Below are 17617 nucleotides of genomic sequence, written 5' to 3'. Positions count from 1 at the left end.
GGAGCCGAACTCAAGATGAACGACTCAAACAGCACAGTTGTGTTAATCAACAACGGAAGAAACTCCTTGAGGCTCGGCCGACCATTGGCGAGGACACTCGGTATGCCGCCGGACGAGATAAAACCAACGACTACCATCACAGGCACGAAGTTACCCGACCTAGTACCGTACCGAGAGCTGTGCATTCATCTCGGCCAAGTGAGCACAACGGACAACATTCAAGGGGGTCACCCTTCCACGATACTGAGAGCCGTACCAGTGAAAACGGAGAAATACAACGACGGCAGAACCGAGTCGTTTTCACCGCGGCAGTATAAGAGGTTAACTCGGGGCAACATCCCTGAGCTGATAATATCGGTGTTAGATATAAATCATAATCCCGTGAATATAGGATACCTCAGCATAACGCTGCACATAAAATGACCAGCGCACAAGGCCCCGGAATGAAGGTGAAAAAATGTGCCAATGCGGGGATCTCCGACCTCGGGGACACACGCGGATTCGACGACCCCGGAGTAGATGGTAAATTGTACTCCTTGCAGCTTAAAAACAGTATTTACAAACGCGTTGAAGTCCCCTCCATAGTGGTACTAACAATCTAAGTGATATAGTAGATACCTCAAGAGCGGTCGTCAACACTCGGTACACCCTAGTCCACACAGGTGATGATAAATGGATGATATACCCATCGTTCGGAGGCAAACTGTTCGACTTAGAAGATGTTGAGAGCACTACCGTCGCCCGAAACAAACCATATACTCTCGTCTTCACCGAAGATGACAAGTGGGTGTTGTTACCCGATAAAGGCGACTGGTTTCTCAATATTAAGCTCGGCTCCCCCTACGTGTTCACGGAGAACAAAGACAACTACCTAAACAAAGTCGTGAACAACGGAACCCTGCTCGTGGCTTACGTCCCGTCTCAGAGGCGTAGCGTAGTCATCAGCCCAGTCGCCAGTATGGCAACCCACATGCTATCGAGTAAACCGGGAGTGCAAGACGTGACATTGCAGTTGGTGTCTGAATTTGCTGGCGTGGTCAACATCCTGACGAGCCTACCGGATAACGCCACTCTGGTCATCCAAGTCTACCTAGGGGAACCATCGCCGGATGATGTCGAAATCGTGAAGGGGATCAAACTCGGGTAGGCGAAACGACACCAGTATCCCGTTTGCACCGTTTACGTGCGGGTGGGTGTCGACTCCAAAACCAGTCTGCAGGGAGTCACAGTGATCGTGGAAGACACGATATCACTAACCAAGATCTTCCTACCCGACAACATACACTTCATGGGGGTGAAGTGCACCCCTGAACTATTATCAGAAAAACTATTGGAAACTATCTCGTAATAGTATTATAGCAATGATTAGACATCACCCCAACGCTACGCTTAACGACCTAGGGGACACGGAGGGATTCGATCAGCCTGGTGAGGAAGGTGGCTCATACGTCCTACACTTTAAAGACAACGTGTATAGGCGGGCGGCAATAGCCGATCATCTACCCAAAATCACACTCAGGGGCTTAGGAGACATAGAGGAATTCGACCAGCGTGGCCAGAACGATGACTCATACGTCTTACGCTTTAAAAACGGTGTGTACATACGGCAGTCCCTGGCAGTCCTAAAAGAACCCAAATGGGCGATCAACGTGACCCTCGCCGCACCTTATATCTCACTAGATAAATATGGCTTGGTCTCTGAAATTAGGAACAATGGTACCTTGGTCACGTCTTTCATTCCAACTGGAAGGATGATGGTTTCTAACTCCCTATATTGCCCGAGGGACAACCTGTTAGTTTCATACAGTCGGTCCCAGTTAATAGCCACCCACCCCGATACCATAGCAGGGGTTAGGGCTATGGCCCTAGAATCCACACTCATCATAGAAGTCGCCTACAAGGGTAAGTTTGATGATTCGGACGGCTTTGACCCACCCCCAAACTTGCAACTTTTACCTGGTGTGACAATACGTTGGGTTGACACCAACACACCAGATTTCACATCTTGCCGTATCATTATACGATTGGGGAACCCCCAACTGGGATTACTACCACCCATATTAAACGACTTTGGTGTTGATATAGACCAGAAGTTACCTATTGACCCTTCCCGTATCTCCACATACGAGAATCTAAGTCTTATAAGCCTTAGGTACGTTGAACTACTATTAACTGAAGCCCAATTAAAAAATATCCCATAAGATATATTATAGGCACACAGAATGGGGCTGTACCCAGTCGTAGAGGAAGTAGCGAAGACCCTGGAAACCGTAGACGGGTTCCGCTTGAGGCAGTTATGTGATGTAAAACACCAACTAGAACAAGACCGCGACATGCGGAAAGCACTATATAAGAAGTACCATAGAGCTTTCAATGCCGTGGACGGGACTGATACTGCCCTTATGGCAACCAGCATGGGACTAGGGGCGGCAGGTGTTGGGTTGTTAGCTACCATCGTGGCTGCACCTATAGCGCTAGGTATTGAAATAACAGCTGGGGTGACAGGGGTGTTAGGGTTGGTGCTTAAGTTTGCATCACGCAGACTGCATCGTAAGGCGTTGAAACACGACGAGATCAGGGTTCTGGCTGAAGCAAAGCTGAACACGGTAAGTGAGCGTATTTCCACGGCACTCACTGACAGTAAGATATCCGAGGAGGAGTTTCGTTCAATCCTCTCTGAACTCACAAAATATAACAAAATGAAACAAGAGATTCGATCCAAGTCTCGTAAGTCTGCTATCAGCGAGGACGAGAAAAAAAAGTACATAGAACAGGGGATACAAAAAGCCCGGCAAGCCTTTATTACGAACACCAAAGAGATCATAGGCGATTCACATTAAACTGTTTCATCGATGTCAACGTGACATAGCGGCACGTGGAACTATTATAGAGCAATCCCAGTATAGACCCGTTAAACCGAGATACTTCAGCTAAGTCCCCGGTAGCTCAGTCGGTTGAGTGGGGCGGTCTATTATAGTTTGCGTGTGGGGTTCGTATCCCGCTAGTGGCTCAACTTTTTATAGGTATATTCGCGGTCGGGAAATCAACAGGGGCTCAAAAGTAGTAGATGCAATGGTAGCAAGATCTAAGGGCCTAACAAAAGCCTTATTTGGGAAATAAGGCTTTGCAGAGGCTTTTGTTGGACTTGGTCAAGGACTATCATTGTTTATACTACTGATTACATACATTGTGTAACCTTAATTAAGCTGTGAATCCAGAAGTGCCTCGTTAACTAATTAAGCCATAATTGATCAATTAATTGTTAATCTCTGTGTTTATTGTAATTGTTCTTATACTTTCAGGTCATCTTCATGTGAGGTCTGGGGTTTTGAAAATACTTCTTGCTTTGAAAATGTTGCTTTCTCAAATATTTAGTATCACTCAGGAAAGGTACACCTAACTTTAAGGTATATGGCGAGTTTGGTAGATTGGGGGCTAAACTTATAACCGGAAAATCATCAAAATTATGCTTCTTAATATATATATTAATATTCAACAATTATAATTTTTCCTTATCCTGACTCATGCTCTTTTGCTTGTCTCCTTCCTCTTGCGAACGTTAGTGGAACACTTGTATCTCCTATTGAAGCTCCCTTCAATAAAGAACAGGCGTAAAATCCCTACTCACCACGAGTTATCTGTGTGGCCGTTTTGGCGGGAAAGCGGTGCCACCGTACTCCAATGCTCCACTCTCTCCTTCTTCGCCCTGTGGGCAGGTTGTGAGAGCGCCTGTGTCTCCTATACAGCACTATATCCTTTAATTACTTAGTTATTCTCCTCTATTCTACTTTTATAGAGGTTTAGTTAGTATTCTTCAACAATATGGTTTGATATTTAATCGTATTTAGCACTGTTTATTCACGGAATTGTCTGTGTTTGTTCAGTTGTTTACATTTCATGAAAACCTATTTTCGTTGTAGGTTTAGGTTCGCTGCTGCAAACCCGCATTGACTGTGCCCTAGCTGCACAACAACATGTACTTCCAGCTGTAGCTGTAATCTTTATCAGCATTTAATAGAAATTCAATTTAATAAATAATTTTTCTCTGTACTTAGACGTACTACCGCCAAATCCAGGTGACTTTCCAAGTCATGGATAAACTGGCTGAGTGCCTCACGAGCTGTCTACTGCTGTTAGACGACTTACTACCATCAAGTGCCCTGCCGGAGGTGTCCTCGGAGGATGGGTGTGGGATGTTGTCTGCCGTTACTTTGAAGAAGTTGGCTTCTACATCGGACAACCCCTCAACGCAGACGTAGAAGAAGAAGCCATCCTCTACGAGAATGAAGCCTCACAGACATCGTCCCGATGGCAGTGAGATGACTTCATGATGAGCCGCTGCTGATTATCCCAGAGATACAGCACGCAGTCCGAGGGCGGCAGATGAGCGATCCCTTGACCATATCGCTATCAACGCAGAGACGGCAGCTCTACAATCGTCGCAGACGATGAATAGAAGCCATCCTCTACCCAGAGAAGGCTACACACCCCTCAGATGACGACCAACTCTACGGGGACGTCTGCGCAGACTACAAGGACTTTCTCTGCCGAGATTGTCCAGATGACGGAACAGGGACTCTACGATGATCAACCGATCATCATCCCAGAGGCTCATCCCAAGAAAAGACCAGTCTCAGCTACGGTGACTTCAGCGCAGATCTCCACGGTACCCGAGGTATCTACGCTGACAACAGAGGAGCGTCCTGTGGGCTACGTCGCTATCACCGCAGAAAGGGCAGCGCTACTACCACCGCAGACCTTCAACCCGGGGGACTTTATGCAGGAGATGATGGAGCAGCGTTACGGCCTGGAGAAGAAGTCACAGCCCACAAAGAGGTCCCAAGCCTTCGCGAAGGCTCCAGTGCAGACGTCGTCTCTGAGGGACCCTCCATCAACGTGACATCTGGCAGCAGATCTACACTGCAGGACCAGCATGCGCGAAGGTTGACTCAACCATCCCCTGCGGCGGACTCGGACGATCAGCATCCGCGAAGGTATTTGCGAAGGACGACTCGGTCATCACCGGCTACGGATTCGGATGATCAGCATTCGCGAAGGCGTTTGCGAAGGAAGAATCGCCCATCCCCGGATACAGAATCAGACGACCAGCGTTCGGGAAGGCGTTCGGGAAGGACCAGTCGCCATTCCCCAGATGCGGAATCAGATGATCAGCGTTCGCGAAGGCATTCGCGAAGGAGGAATTGCCCATCCCCGGATACAGATTCGGACGACCAGCGTTCGCGAAGGCGTTCGCGAAGGACCAGTTGCCATTCCCCAGATGCGGAATCAGATGATCAGCATTCACGAAGGCATTCGCGAAGGACTTCAGATACAGTATCCAAGACATCTTACGCATCATGCAGATCGTCGAGGGATTCGCCGAGACATTCGCGAACCCACAGTCGCTCATCTCCGCGCAGGTCACCCTACAGACGCAGTTCGCCAGGCCACTCGCCACACCAATCTCCACGCCGATCTCCGCGCAGGTCTCCACGAAGGTCTTCACGCAGGTCTCCACGCAGGTCGTCATGCAGGTCTCCACGCAGATCCCCAGCGAAGCAGAGACATCACAGTAATTAGTCTCTCAACTGAACGCTACATGCCGTCAACAAGCCTGCGCGAAGGCATTCGCGCAGGCCATCTACAACGCAGAGACATCGCAGTACTTAAATTCTCAACAGAACGCTACATGCCATCACCGAGCCTGCGCGAACGCATTCGCACAGGCCATCTACAAGGCAGAGACGTCGCAGTACTTAGCTTCTTACCAGAACGCTACATGTCGTCTACAACTTGCGCGAAGGATGGCGCTATCTTCAGAGACTGTCAACAGATGATGAGCCTAATAAAGGATCTTCAGGCCGACTACCTACATCAAGGGCATCAACGACGCCTCGCAGATCATCACGGGAATCACCATTTCGGAATATATTGCCAGGAAGGCAATCCCGGACTACGAGACGATTACCTACACGCAAGGCGCCATACAGTCACACCATGCTGACCACCACGCAGATCGCTACGCATATCTTCAAGGTTATTCAACCAGGATAGCGTCACCCTAGAAGGGAAAGATCTTCGTCGGTACACAGACTGAAGGACATGTAATACAGTTCAAGAGGGGTGCTCTTGTCCGAATTCATCACCGGCACGGATCTTCAGGTCTGAATCCAGGACGGGATTCACATAGATTGATATATCTACATTAGAAGACTCATGGCCATATAGAGATCTTCACTTCCGTACAGATCTGCAGATATTCTCACTGGCGTGGTTCAACAGCAGCCTTGCTACGGCGGCGAAAATACATACTCGTCAACGATTCCCTGAGTAGAATTTACAACAAAGATAAATAATTTTTTTCCCACAAACAATGCATTTTCCCACAAACAATGCATTGATATGGCTTGATTAATTGTGTAAATTTTTTCCCACAAACAATGCATTGATATGGCTTGATTCCACAATAGCGACGCTTCATTGATGTATGCAGTCTACAAGCTGACAACGTGAAGATTTCAGCTGATCATCTGTATAAAGGGAAACGGCATTATCTTCAGGACTGAAGTAACAGTCACAGCAGCCAGGAAAACAGCCTACCCACATCAGTATTACGCGGCGAAAAATTTCACGCCGAAAAATTTCGCACGTTTACCTTTCAACCCTCGATACACGTGGTCACTCGTGTAACTTCGGAATGCTACGGACAAGACCGACAGTTGATCAGATATCAACGGCGGCACTAGATTCTACAAGGACCTTTTTCCTGCTACACTGGTGACGTCACAGCGCGGCAAGCCAAAGGAATCAAAATGCTTTATTTTGATTGGACCACGAGAGACAACGCCCTGCGCAGAGGTCGGACATAGTTCACAGGTCAAGAAATGGGTTACAAGTGACAACAACATGTCAGCGAGCGAGGAAGGCCTCATTTACAGTCCAGTTAGACGTGATTTGGCTGCCTTCATTAGGTTAGAGACCTTCCCTGTCATCATTGAAGACGATTCTTCAGACGACTTGCAGCAACAAACGTTGGCCGGACTTTAGGTAGCAGCAGCCAGACGACTTTATATAGACTTCACAACGATGGCAGTCACAGAGTCGGACATCGTTTCATTTCCCTTACGGACACGGCAAGGGTTTCAAGATCGTAGGATATAGATACAAGTCCTTGTATCTCAAGCACTACTCTCCGTTATTACTACGAAGTGGCAGAGTCTGTTGGTTCTTCTCACGTCAGCACAAGACATGACACGCAGAGGGAGTCTACAACTACGCCCACTACAGGTCTTCGTGAATGTCCAATTGGACAATCCGGACATGGGATATGGACCATAGCAGAGAAGATCTGCACTTCCACATGCTGGAAATGAAAGCAGTAATAAACGCCATACTCCACAGGACCAGCATTTTGTTGAATGCTCATCTGACGGTACATACAGTCACCTCCATAGTGGCGTTCTACATCAACAGAAGGATCAACAAGGTCGGCGAACCTTCTGGACCTCTGCTTTCAACTGGCCAGCATAACAGTCAACCTGAATGTCCACATCAGAGCATGCCACATTCCAAGAGCCAAGAATGTGGTAGCAGATGCACTATCCTGTCCAACGCAGCCATTCTCAACAGACTGGATGCTACATCCAGAGATCTTCAAGGATGGGAGCACCATTAATAGACCTCTTCGCCACATGGGTCAACTGATAACATTCGTCTCACCAATACCAGATCCAGGGGCATGGGCAACGGACACGCTAAGCATCTCCTGGCAAGGACTAAAAAGCTTACGCGTTTCCACCACCAGCTCTAATACTGAGGGTGTTGCAGAAAATCAGTCACACGAGAGTCCTACAACTACTTGGGGCACGCCTTACTGGCCAGCGAGAATATGGTTCCCTATTCTCATACAAGATCTAGGACTGCCTCAGCTGCAACTACCAGAGTGGACGAATCTACTAGTACATCCTCACACAAAGCAGGCGCACGGCAGCCCAGAGGTTTTCCGGCTACACGTGTGGACTGTATCAAGGCATGCTTGAACAAGAAGGATATTCTGCCAGGGCAGCGAAAGCAGTCACACTAGCTTTACGCAAGTCTACACGCAACTTGTACGATGACAAGTGGCGACGCTTCGAGACATACGCTTCGAGGGCCGGCTTCACAGCCATGAAAGCGACACATCATCAAGTGGCGGACTACCTTTGTCACCTAGACAAACGAAGCGGTTAAAAGGGTCAACGCTCTCAACATACCTAGCGGCATTGAGGTCAGTTATCGCCATGAGGACGAGTGCAACTGACGAAAGTACCAGAGTTACTGGCCTTACTACGGCCTTTTAATTGGAGGACCAACAACAGAGATTTAAAGCTCCGGTGTGGGACCTCAACGTAGTTCTACGACATCTCACTAGTGACATCTACGAACCATTATAGAGAACATCATTCGAGTTCTTGACGCAGAAGACAATGTTGCTGATAACCTTAGCAACAGCAGCAAGGGTGTCGGAAATACATGCTCTGGACTTCGAGAGAACCCAATTTGATGAAAATCAAAACATCGTGCATATGGGACTGAGATGGGACTTCATAGCAAAGAATCAACTGCCAGGTCATCCAGACAGACAGTTCCACGTCCCAACACTATCATCAGTCCTTGGACCACAGGATACGCAGGACCTATCCTTGTGCCCAGTGAGAGCATTGAAAGTCTACCTACAAAGATCCAGGTCCAGGAGATGGAAATTCAAGTGTCTTTTCGTCTCGATATCGACAGCGACACAGACGGAGGTCTTCTGCACTAAGATATCAAGCTGGATCAGAACTGTCATACTACGGGCCTACAAAGCAGCAGGATTTGATCCTCCAAGAGCCTCCAACCCACATGAAGTTAGAGGTCTGGCATCAACGCTTGCTCTACATGGGAATCGCTCTATCAGGACGATAATGGAGGGATGCTTCTGGAAATGGGACATGGTGTTTGCCAACCACTACCTGAGGGACATCGCCACCGAGGACGGCTCTGGCATTCACCATTTCGGGCCCACTTGTTGTAGCACAACAATTGACAGTCCCACAAAGGCGCTGAGACGGAGTCTCGCCCTTTTACCACATGACTTGCAAAAGCCTACACTCAGGAGAGTTCAGCTTTAGAGTCTATATGCAAGTCTAGGACAGACTATCATTAGTGATATGACCCAGTACTTGTAAAGACATACTCGTACAGGAAAGGGTCGCTTCTCCACTTGATGCTCGCATCAAGAGATGGAGTTGCAAAATCCACATGAAATGTTAACAGAAGCAAGGACCAAAAGTTAACAATTGTGGTCCCCCAATCAGAGAAAGCTGGAAGTGAAGGGTTACAGCAGCAGCAGAGCCTAGCAGTAACAGAAGTTCCCATAGGGGGCTATGCAAGACGTAAATCACTACATGAAATCCAGAAGTAGCTTGACCCACCACCAACTCCGTCGGATTCCACAAGCAAAAAGAGCATGTGTCAGGATAAGGAAAAATATGTAATTTTCTGAATAAAATTGATATTTTATACTTATCCTGACTCATGAGATAAGCCCTCCCAACCTCCCCGCTAGACACTTTGGATTTCTCTGTAAATTAAAGTGTCGGGCTCATAATTCGGAGAGAGTAAAGCATGGGAGTACGGTGGCGCCGCTTTCCAGCCAAAACGGCCACACAGATAACTCGTGGTGAGTAGGGATTTTACGTCTGTTCTTTATTGAAGGGAGCTTCAATAGGAGATACAAGTGTTCCACTAACGTTCGCAAGAGGAAGGAGACAAGCAAAAGAGCATGAGTCAGGATAAGTATAAAATATCAATTTTATTCAGAAAATTACATTATTTGGCAAGTGAGGACATAAATGGATAATCTATCTTGAGAGAATTTTCGACTATCAGAAGTATTATTATATTAACAAATATAGATATAACACTTACAAAACTGCATGTATATGAAGAAAAAACCTACATATATCTGTCTTGTTTGTTGTTGAAAATATGAATTGTTGATGTGTAATAAACATCAAGTTTTGTCTGATATAACTTCTTTTGTCATTTTTACACCTTGATATCACATATGATATTATTGATGACACAATTTTCATATCACTAATCAGTAATAATTTTTCCTATTGATGACATATTTTAGCCAGCCCAGGCTAGGAACATGATATATACATTAGAGACACTGAAAATATATTGCAAATCATACAGCAATTACTTATAGGCCTATACTCATCTTGGTTAGGTTACGTAGTGGTTAGGTTACGTAGTGGCCTGTACTCATCTTGGTTAGGTTACGTAGTGGTCTATACTCATCTTGGTTAGGTTACGTAGTGGCCTATACTCATCTTGGTTAGGTTACGTAGTGGTTAGGTTACGTAGTGGCCTATACTCATCTTGGTTAGGTTACGTAGTGGCCTATACTCATCTTGGTTAGGTTACGTAGTGGCCTATACTCATCTTGGTTAGGCTATGTAGTGGCCTATACTCATCTTGGTTAGGTTACGTAGTGGCCTATACTCATCTTGGTTAGGTTACGTCGTGGCCTATACTCTTCTTGGTTAGGTTACGTCAGTGGCCTATACTCATCTTGGTTAGGTTACGTAGTGGCCTATACTCATCTTGGTTAGGTTACGTAGTGGCCTATACTCTTCTTGGTTAGGTTACGTAGTGGCCTATACTCATCTTGGTTAGGTAACGTAGTGGCCTATACTCATCTTGGTTAGGTTACGTAGTGGTTAGGTTACGTAGTGGCCTGTACTCATCTTGGTTAGGTTACGTAGTGGCCTATACTCATCTTGGTTAGGTTACGTAGTGGCCTATACTCATCTTGGTTAGGGTTACGTGAGTGGCCTATACTCATCTTGGTTAGGTTCACGAGTGGCCTATACTCTTCTTGGTTAGGTTACGTAGTGGCCTATACTCATCTTGGTTAGGTTACGTAGTGGCCTATACTCATCTTGGTTAGGTTACGTTGTGGCCTATACTCATCTTGGTTAGGTTACGTAGTGGCCTATACTCATCTTGGTTAGGTTACGTAGTGGCCTATACTCATCTTGGTTAGGTTACATAGGGTTTGTAATTAAATAAATTTGTGATAGAATAAATTGTTTATTGATTAACAAACCTACTAAAAATAATTACATCTTACAACTTATCTATAGATGCATACAGTTTATACTTGTCCGTGTTTTCATATGTAGTGAGTCCAAGTCCCCGTGTTGTAACTGCCACCAAGTTTGAAGTATTGACGTGAACACTTTGAATAGAATTAACATCTGGCACAGCAGCCATTAAATTACTACATAAAAGTTTTATTGATTGAATAGCCACAAAGGGTGACACATGGACAAACTTTATAGTATAGTGATATAGTCTCTAAATATGTTGTAAGTCCCCGAAGCGCAGCGGATAGCGCGCTGGACTTCTAATCCAGAGGCCGCGGGTTCGAATCCCGTCGGGGATGTATGTTTTCTTTTTGTGAACTTGCATGTTTGGAATTTTGGAATTTTACTTTTTCAACCAGACATTATCACCAGAGCTACAAATAACCTTTAGGTCATTGAGTTATGTACTCGCTTATGTTCATATCAATTGGGTATCCTAATTTTCCTTTGAGTAACCAAATAAATTGTACCCACCTCACTCAAACTCAATTGGGTACTTTGCCATTTTCCATTAATTGTGAAAATATAAAATAAAGTCTAAATGTTGTTTTATGTGTTTGCTATAAATATTTCATCTGTAATATGAGAAACGATAAGAAAGACTGCAACTTGCCAAGTTCATGTGTTGAAAAAGAACCTCAATATACCTCAGTTATTTTATCTGTCCATGCGGTTATCTCCCATTGTCACTGAACTAGAAGGTTAATTAGGGTCACACCTACGGGTATAATGGAACAGTCCACTCACTGTCTAGTGGGTAGAGTAGGGTGAGCCTGAAACAAGTTCAGAAGTTTGTTACTGAGAAGTTTGATTGTGTGTAAATGGAACTTTGTTGTGATTAAATGATAATCTGTCTTCTCTTCTCAAAATTGTTTTTACTATCAATTACTAGCGTATATAAAAACAGGTTAGTCACTGAGGGTTTTGATTGTTTTTATTGATTGAAACATATTTTATTCATTGAAAAAAAGGATTGGGCACAAGTTATCCTACTTAGAAAAGCCCTCTTCCAATTATAGGATATGTACAACAGAAGATAACTGAGAAAAAGTTTTGTTTGAGAGATATAGATATGTACATATTTGAAAACATTGATTTTCAGTAATTGAGAGACCTGCATTGCCATGTAAGATAAGATTAATACCAATCAGTGTTCTAATTTTAACAATACTTTCTAAAGATTGTAACAGTTTGTCTTTGAATAGTATACAATGGACATTCAAGGAAGTAATGAAAAACATTCTCACATCCATGGCCACATTGACATGATGCATCATTTTATTATATTTGTTCTAAATAAATCATAATTAAGTGTACTTATCATATATCTTAATCTTGTGTGCAAACTGGCATATAGCTGGAATATTGCGGAGTGTTGCGTAAAACTAAACTCACTCACTCACTCTTGTGTGCAAAACATTTGACTTCCTTAAGATATATATATATTAGATAGATATAAGATTTAAATGATGCAACAGAGTTTATAAGATTTAAATGATGCAACAGAGTCGCAAATTCTAATAGCTAATGGAATATCATTCCACATTTTAACTGCTGATGGAATAAAAGATGATTCTGAGTACCTCAGTCTTATACATGGATGACTAAAATTATTGGAGTTTCTCAACTCACAGCTTGTCCGGTTGCCTACTACAGGTGGGAGTAAATCCTGAAAAAATGGTTGTGTTCTATTCTGAAACCCAAATGTTTATGAAAATCAACTGTTTTTTATATTGCAGCAATCAAAGTTCAAATTAATGTCTTTTCAGCCATCTTTCAAAGTAAATATTATAGCTCCAATTTTTTTCTTGTTTTATTTGGACTATTCCATTGTAATGTGTAGGTAACAGGTAGTAGCTAATCTGTTCATTGAACCGTAAATGTTGTTTTAAGGCATCTGCGAACTGCCTGTCTGCGTAATGGGAGGACACAGTCCATGCACCGGTACGCAAGTTATGATTTGACATTTTTGTGTGTACGCATGTAAGATAAAACATATTTTGATTTACAAAAATTCAAGCGTACTTGTACGCAATAGACTTAATAGGAATTGAGTTTTCACATGAATATTTGCATAATTTACGCAGATACGCAGCTTATCTGTACCTCTGTATCACACATTTTTTCTCTGTCTGTAAAACCTTTTATGTTACTCTTCCAGAGAGCTGCTTGATGTTTGTTTAGGCCTAAACATATCAAACAATAAACTAAAGGACCTGGTAAGGGTTAATTTTGGACCACAGGATTTGCATATTTCAAGAAACGAGTAAACATTCTGTAATTCAATATCAAAGTTTTCTGATGTGTTCATATGGATGTGACTTGTTCTTGTCAACAATTACATATTCTAGATTTATAACAACATACCAGTTTTAATGCATTGATAATAATAATAATAATAGTCCATTTATCATGCTCATTGCTCTATGCACAATGCATGCTCGAAGTGCCCAAACAATCTGATTATTATTACCCCAGATAACCCAAGCTGCCTGTTAGGTGCTAGAGGGTTATAGTCACATGACTTTATCTCACCGGGTACCCATTTTCTGCTGGGTGAACAGAGGAAATTTTGAACTCACTTCCCTGAGATGAGACCACATGTATCCCATGTTTTGTTGTGGGGCAGGACTGGAGTCCTAGAAACTCTCAGGAGTCAAGGTGCTAAACACTGTCACCCATCCAAGGACTGTCCACACTCAATATTGGTTAACTTCACCTGATTTGTGACCTGAGCTCTATGCACAGGACCACGTGCCACCGCTATAGAGTTCAAATATTCTGCAAGTTTTTTAAGGATTTTCCTAATATTTAAATGTAAGTGATTTTCCTAGACGTAGATTAGAAACAGTACAAACATATAGTTAGAAAAGTTCATCTTATAATCAGATTATCTTGAAGTTTGCAACAATTTCACAAATATATAACCATAATTCATGTGTTTTATGTACTCTGTAAATGAACAATCACTATGATTGCTCTGCTGGACAAGCAGGGATTTACATGGACTCCTGTATTTGAGGGTCCCTGGGACTCGTACTCTTAATTTTCAGGGGTCCTGGACAACAAAAATGGGGGTCCCAGCTAGTAGCAAACTCAGTGATAACTTATTGTCAATTGACTGGAATTTTTACAAGAAGTATTTTGACTTTTTCTGAGTCCCCGTGGACGCGCTAATAAATTTTGTTGCGTCCATTATCCATTTTTATGCGTATAGGATACAGGAATTAGCGTCCTGTAAACCCCTGGCATGGTTGTCAGTGTCCACCATCTGCTGGAGGTAACAAGGGCTGGATTTAGGAAGTGGTTTAAGGATAATTGTTTAACTTGTAGCCAGATCACTGGATCAGTTGAACATTTGTCTTCAATGAGTTCATACCTGCCTCTCCCAGAAAAAAGTTGTTATATATAATACTCAGTTGTAAGACACTCCAGTGATGTTTATACAAACCTACATCATAGTGACTGAACAACGCAAACTGAAAGAAATAGTACATTTATTTCAATAGCTAGCCTTTATCTTGGCTACTGGTGATGTCACATGGATGTCACAGTGACATCGTAGTATCATGTTGTCATAGGACTTTAGAGTGGTGTGCACTGGATAGCAGACAATAGGTTTAATTGTTTTTACCAACGCAATAACATTATGTTGAAATTGTCAATTATTACTTTGTATCATGATCATCAGTGATCTAGCATTAATTTCAAGTTTTCATTGACTAGAATACATGTAGTTATTTCAGGTTCATCCAATAGATGCGATACATCAAACTATGTACTTTTTGACAGTATATGAAATAACAGATTCTCCCTTAAAACTTGTTTTGGAAAATAGGGGTTGGGCAATTATACTCACGTGCACATTATACACATGAAATACAGTAAAATCACTACTATTGTTTCAGTTTCGGCCTGATGAATGACTGTGTTTGCAAGCCATGGATGTCCCCTTCACCTTTTACCCATCTGTCTATCAACACCACAGCAGTCAGCACACACACAGGGACTACTTCCTGGACTATGGGAGTCACATGAACATAGACATAGAAGGACACCAACTACTGACCAAGGGGAGACTTGAAACCATCTGTCAGAAGTGTCACCAGGGCCAGGAGGAGAACCTGCACCTGTCAGCCATCTTCCCCACGCTGCCACTAGCCCCACATCCAGCTGATGGCAAGCCTTCCACATCTTATTCAATATCAATAAATACATGATCCTAAGTTAACAGTATGCGTCATCATCAACCTTCTATTTTCATGCTGTATAATATCATTTAAATATCTTCCATTATTTCCTTCTGCAACACAGCAGTCCCCAAAGTTTCAACTCATCTTTTCCCTAAGTTTTCCCTAATTTTTCCAATGACAGTTTGTGCTCTTCTTGTTTTTCTCTGCCATCGCACAGAATTTAAAACTTTTTGTACCTAAGCAAAGTAATCTTTTCATGTTAGAATTGTCTTATTGTCTATGACCTAGACATTGCTTTAATAAAACATGGATGTGCAATAAGTATGTTGTATGCATAAATCCCAGTTACATCCCCATGTACTGAAAAAACTAATCACTATGTCCAAATGTTTAGTGTGATAATAAGCCCATTATTCATGTATTAAGTAATATTATACATGTAGTACGGATATTTGCTGTGTTGAAACTAAATTGCTAACCTTTCTCTGCACATTTTTACACTTTGTATCTCTGTAGGGTCTAATGCAATATTTATTTAGATTTTATTATTTCCTGTATTGTGTTATAATTGATTTTATGAGACTCTACATCATATACCTGTGTTATAACTGTATATTCGGTGATTCTGACTAGCTATAAAGGCTCATGGCTGTTTCTAACTTATGTGGACTGCACACCCACTGGGCTCATGTCATGGCTGTTTCTAACTGATCAGTCCACGGACTGCAGACCCACTGGACTCATGTCATGGCTGTTCCTAACTGATCAGTCCACGGACTGCACACCCACTGGACTCTTATCATGGCTGTTACTAACTGATCAGTCCACGGACTGCAGACCCACTGGACTCATGTCATGGCTGTTCCTAACTGATCAGTCCACGGACTGCAGACCCACTGGACTCATGTCATGGTTGTTACTAACTGATCAGTCCACGGACTGCAGACCCACTGGACTCATGTCATGGCTGTTCCTAACTGATCAGTCCACGGACTGCACACCCACTGAACTCATGTCATGGCTGTTACTAACTGATCAGTCCAGGGACTGCACACCCACTGGGCTCATGTCATGGCTGTTTCTAACTGATCAGTCCACGGACTGCAGACCCACTGGACTCATGTCATGGCTGTTCCTAACTGATCAGTCCACGGACTGCAGACCCACTGGACTCATGTCATGGCTGTTCCTAACTGATCAGTCCAGTCTGCACCCACTGGACTGCAGACCCACTGGACTCATGTCATGGCTGTTCCTAACTGATCAGTCCACGGGACTGCACCCACTGGACTCATGTCATGGCTGTTCCTAACTGATCAGTCCACGGACTGCAGACCCACTGGACTCATGTCATGGCTGTTCCTAACTGATCAGTCCACGGACTGCAGACCCACTGGACTCATGTCATGGCTGTTACTAACTGATCAGTCCACGGACTGCAGACCCACTGGACTCATGTCATGGCTGTTCCTAACTGATCAGTCCACGGACTGCAGACCCACTGGACTCATGTCATGGCTGTTACTAACTGATCAGTCCACGGACTGCAGACCCACTGGACTCATGTCATGGCTGTTCCTAACTGATCAGTCCACGGACTGCACACCCACTGAACTCATGTCATGGCTGTTACTAACTGATCAGTCCAGGGACTGCACACCCACTGGACTCATGTCATGGCTGTTCCTAACTGATCAGTCCACGGACTGCAGACCCACTGGACTCATGTCATGGCTGTTCCTAACTGATCAGTCACACGGACTGCACACCCACTGGACTCTTATCATGGCTGTTACTAACTGATCAGTCCACGGACTGCACACCCACTGAACTCATGTCATGGCTGTTACTAACTGATCAGTCCACGGACTGCACACCCACTGGACTCATGTCATGGTTGTTACTAACTGATCAGTCCACGGACTGCAGACCCACTGGACTCATGTCATGGCTGTTCCTAACTGATCAGTCCACGGACTGCACACCCACTGGACTCATGTCATGGCTGTTCCTAACTGATCAGTCCACGGACTGCAGACCCACTGAACTCATGTCATGGCTGTTACTAACTGATCAGTCCACGGACTGCACACCCACTGGACTCATGTCATGGCTGTTACTAACTGATCAGTCCACGGACTGCACACCCACTGGACTCATGTCATGGCTGTTTCTAACTGATCAGTCCACGGACTGCAGACCCACTGGACTCATGTCATGGCTGTTCCTAACTGATCAGTCCAC

General features: G+C 44.1%; 1 protein-coding gene across 2 annotated transcripts in view; it reads left to right on the top strand.

Moving 5' to 3' along the window:
• Window positions 1-17617, top strand: part of LOC124291269 (TATA box-binding protein-associated factor RNA polymerase I subunit C-like) — a 100060-nt gene that overhangs the window by 14053 nt on the left and 68390 nt on the right. For both annotated transcript variants that reach the window (XM_046728239.1, XM_046728237.1), the window contains exon 2: window positions 15089-15359. In XM_046728239.1, coding sequence (XP_046584195.1) covers window positions 15122-15359 — 238 coding nt within the window. In that variant the 5' untranslated portion in view covers window positions 15089-15121. The remainder of the gene's footprint in view (window positions 1-15088; window positions 15360-17617) is intronic.

The sequence above is a fragment of the Haliotis rubra genome, unplaced genomic scaffold (assembly GCF_003918875.1).
Source record: "Haliotis rubra isolate DU_JTF1 unplaced genomic scaffold, ASM391887v1 Scf489, whole genome shotgun sequence".
NCBI classification, from domain to species: Eukaryota; Metazoa; Mollusca; class Gastropoda; order Lepetellida; family Haliotidae; genus Haliotis; species Haliotis rubra.
Note: the sequence above shows the minus strand (reverse complement) of the source record. Positions and strands in the feature narration are given on the sequence as shown.